Source organism: Ictalurus furcatus, chromosome 18 (genome assembly GCF_023375685.1).
Source record: "Ictalurus furcatus strain D&B chromosome 18, Billie_1.0, whole genome shotgun sequence".
Taxonomy (NCBI): domain Eukaryota; kingdom Metazoa; phylum Chordata; class Actinopteri; order Siluriformes; family Ictaluridae; genus Ictalurus; species Ictalurus furcatus.
This window is the reverse complement of record NC_071272.1, coordinates 24,749,165-24,751,664: the sequence shown is the minus strand read 5'-3', so window position 1 is coordinate 24,751,664 and position 2,500 is coordinate 24,749,165. Positions and strand designations below refer to the sequence as shown.

The window sequence follows — 2,500 nt, the reverse complement described above, 5'->3', positions numbered from 1 at the left end:
CATATTTGTTCAGATATTTATAATTGTTCAATTAAGCGTTCTCTAGAACTGTATGAGCCCCGCCCCCTGGAGGCGTGTCTTGCTTTATAGTAGCAGCTTGTTAGCAGTAGCAGCTTGCTGTCCCGGTTGTTTAGATTGGGCGGGGATGTGGTGTATTTCAAACGCTATTGGCTGTTGTGTAAACCAGTCAAGCACTTCAACATGACGTCACTATGACTTCCTGTTCCACAAGGAAATATATACATATATATATAGCTTCATCGCTGGGCCAAATTTGAAATGTAAACAAACAATCTAACTGTGCTTTACCACAGCATGAGAAATAAGCAAAAAGGAAATCCAATTATTTACAACTAAAATTAGCTTCGTGTACAGGACGTTGTTCAGTCAGTGGAAGAAATGACTAAACTAGAAGCAGTTGTGTAGTTTTACAGTAACGCCGGTCTTTGTGCAGTGTGGCGAGTCACCACCAGCAGAATCTGATGACGGTGGCCAATCTGGGCGTAGTGTTCGGCCCCACCCTGCTCCGGCCACAGGAGGAGACTGTGGCTGCAATTATGGACATCAAGTTCCAGAACATTGTGGTGGAGATCCTGATTGAGAACCATGAACGTGTGAGTGTTCAAACAACTTATTTTTAAAAAATCTACTTCCAACAGTGGAAACGATCACAAATGACTCGCGGCGTGTCAGTAAGTGCTCAGTTCACATCTCCAGTTCATAAATAATCACTCTTTTTTTGTCTTGTGTGCAGCATTCATTTGTCCAGCTTTCATAGAGTGTTTACAGCGTGTAAGCCACTTTTCCCTCCACAAGTGCGACACACAAGTGTGAATAAAATGCGTAATGACTGATGAAGGGGCTGAAAGAAACTCGTACCTATTTAAAGGGGCTTGTGTTAGCTGTAGCAGGTAACGCTAAAGCCCAGGCAATCTGCTTCCACAGAACTGCCTCACGACAGTAACCTGACCCGCCAGTCACATGACTGAACCTTGGCCCGATAAGCAGAGAGTGATTTTACCCTGTTTGCTCTGTTCATGTGTCCTCACAGGCCTGTGGAAGCAAATATATTCACAGGACAGCTAGTGAAAGTGTATTTCAGCTTTTATACTCAACTCCCGAGCTGGAATTCTCCTTCTTTATTTTCTGTGAGCAGCAGAAAGCAGGGTTTGTTGGAAAGATCAGAGCTAACGTAGGGAACGTTTCGGACCCTGTAGATCAGTGACGCTGGGACAGAGAACAGGAAAATGAAGCTTTTTTTGTGTAGAGGTGTGGCTGTCAGAGTTTGGTGATTTTTAAAATAGTTTTTAACGCTGCGGTCGCGATATAGCCGGGCTTCTGGCACAGAACCAACAGGAAATGCCTGAAATACTGAATAAAATGAGCTGCTCTACGCAACCCAGAAACGACAACAGAACTGATTTATCTTCTTAAACAATGAACTAAACTCTCACACCGAACGTTAGTTGGGTTATTTTTGTCACGTTGTGGTTGAAATCAAGACAGAGGTCTTAAAAATGTGAGTCCAGTCTTTATCGAGTTAAAAGCCGGACAAAAGACTAAGACAAAGTGTAAGAACTGGACAAGGACATGTTTACAAATAGATATAGATGTTTTGGGCCTTCACAAACTTTTTGAGGTTTTATATATATATATATATATATATATATTTATCCTGGCTTTTCGTTTCACGCTGTAATGAACACAGTAAAATATCAAATATAGATCCATTTAATTTATCCTTTATGATGTGTTCAGGTATGAATGAACCATTTCATTTTTTAGGCAACGCACGCACACACACACACACACACACACACACACACACACACACACAACAGTTTCTTTAACATTAAACATCATGTGCATGAATCAATTTATCATATCATATTCATACCACAGAGGTCAGGTCCAGGTCAGGTTCAGTGAAATAATACTATAACAAAACTGCAAATATTTGTAAATATGTAGCAAATATATGTGTGTATATATGTGTATGTATGTGTGTGTGTGTGTGTGTGTGTGTATATATATATATATATATATATTTTCTCCATCTCCTATTTGCAGTCACTCATTAGTACACTATCAGGAGAATCCTCGGGCATGTAAAAGGGTTTAGTTTGTTTATCTCTGTTAATAGTGTTTATATAATGGAGATTAAAATATATTGAGGTATACTGATTGCTTTAAAATGATGAACAGAACAGGAGAATCAAATAGTGTATTTTCTGAATTACTTTAACTTTCTGGAAATTGCCATTATTAGGTATTATTAGGTTTCTCTTGCCAGTCTTGAATTTTTTAAATTTTATTTCAGTATTTTATGTGCCAAGAACATGTAATTGTGAATATAATGTGTATGTTTTAGAATTTATTAAATTGCAGGACTTAAACCTCCACTCGGTGAATATTATTATATCATTCATACGACACTGTCTTTGGGGAAAAGATCATTTTCATTGTTCATTAGATAAACTGACCTCGCTGAACTTGCAGC

General features: G+C 38.7%; 1 protein-coding gene across 3 annotated transcripts in view; it reads left to right on the top strand.

Moving 5' to 3' along the window:
• LOC128622445 (rho GTPase-activating protein 26) overlaps positions 1-2,500 on the top strand; it is a 60,936-nt gene that overhangs the window by 47,973 nt on the left and 10,463 nt on the right. For all 3 annotated transcript variants that reach the window (XM_053648964.1, XM_053648961.1, XM_053648962.1), the window contains one exon: positions 455-614. In XM_053648964.1, the coding sequence (XP_053504939.1) occupies positions 455-614 (160 nt within the window). The remainder of the gene's footprint in view (positions 1-454; positions 615-2,500) is intronic.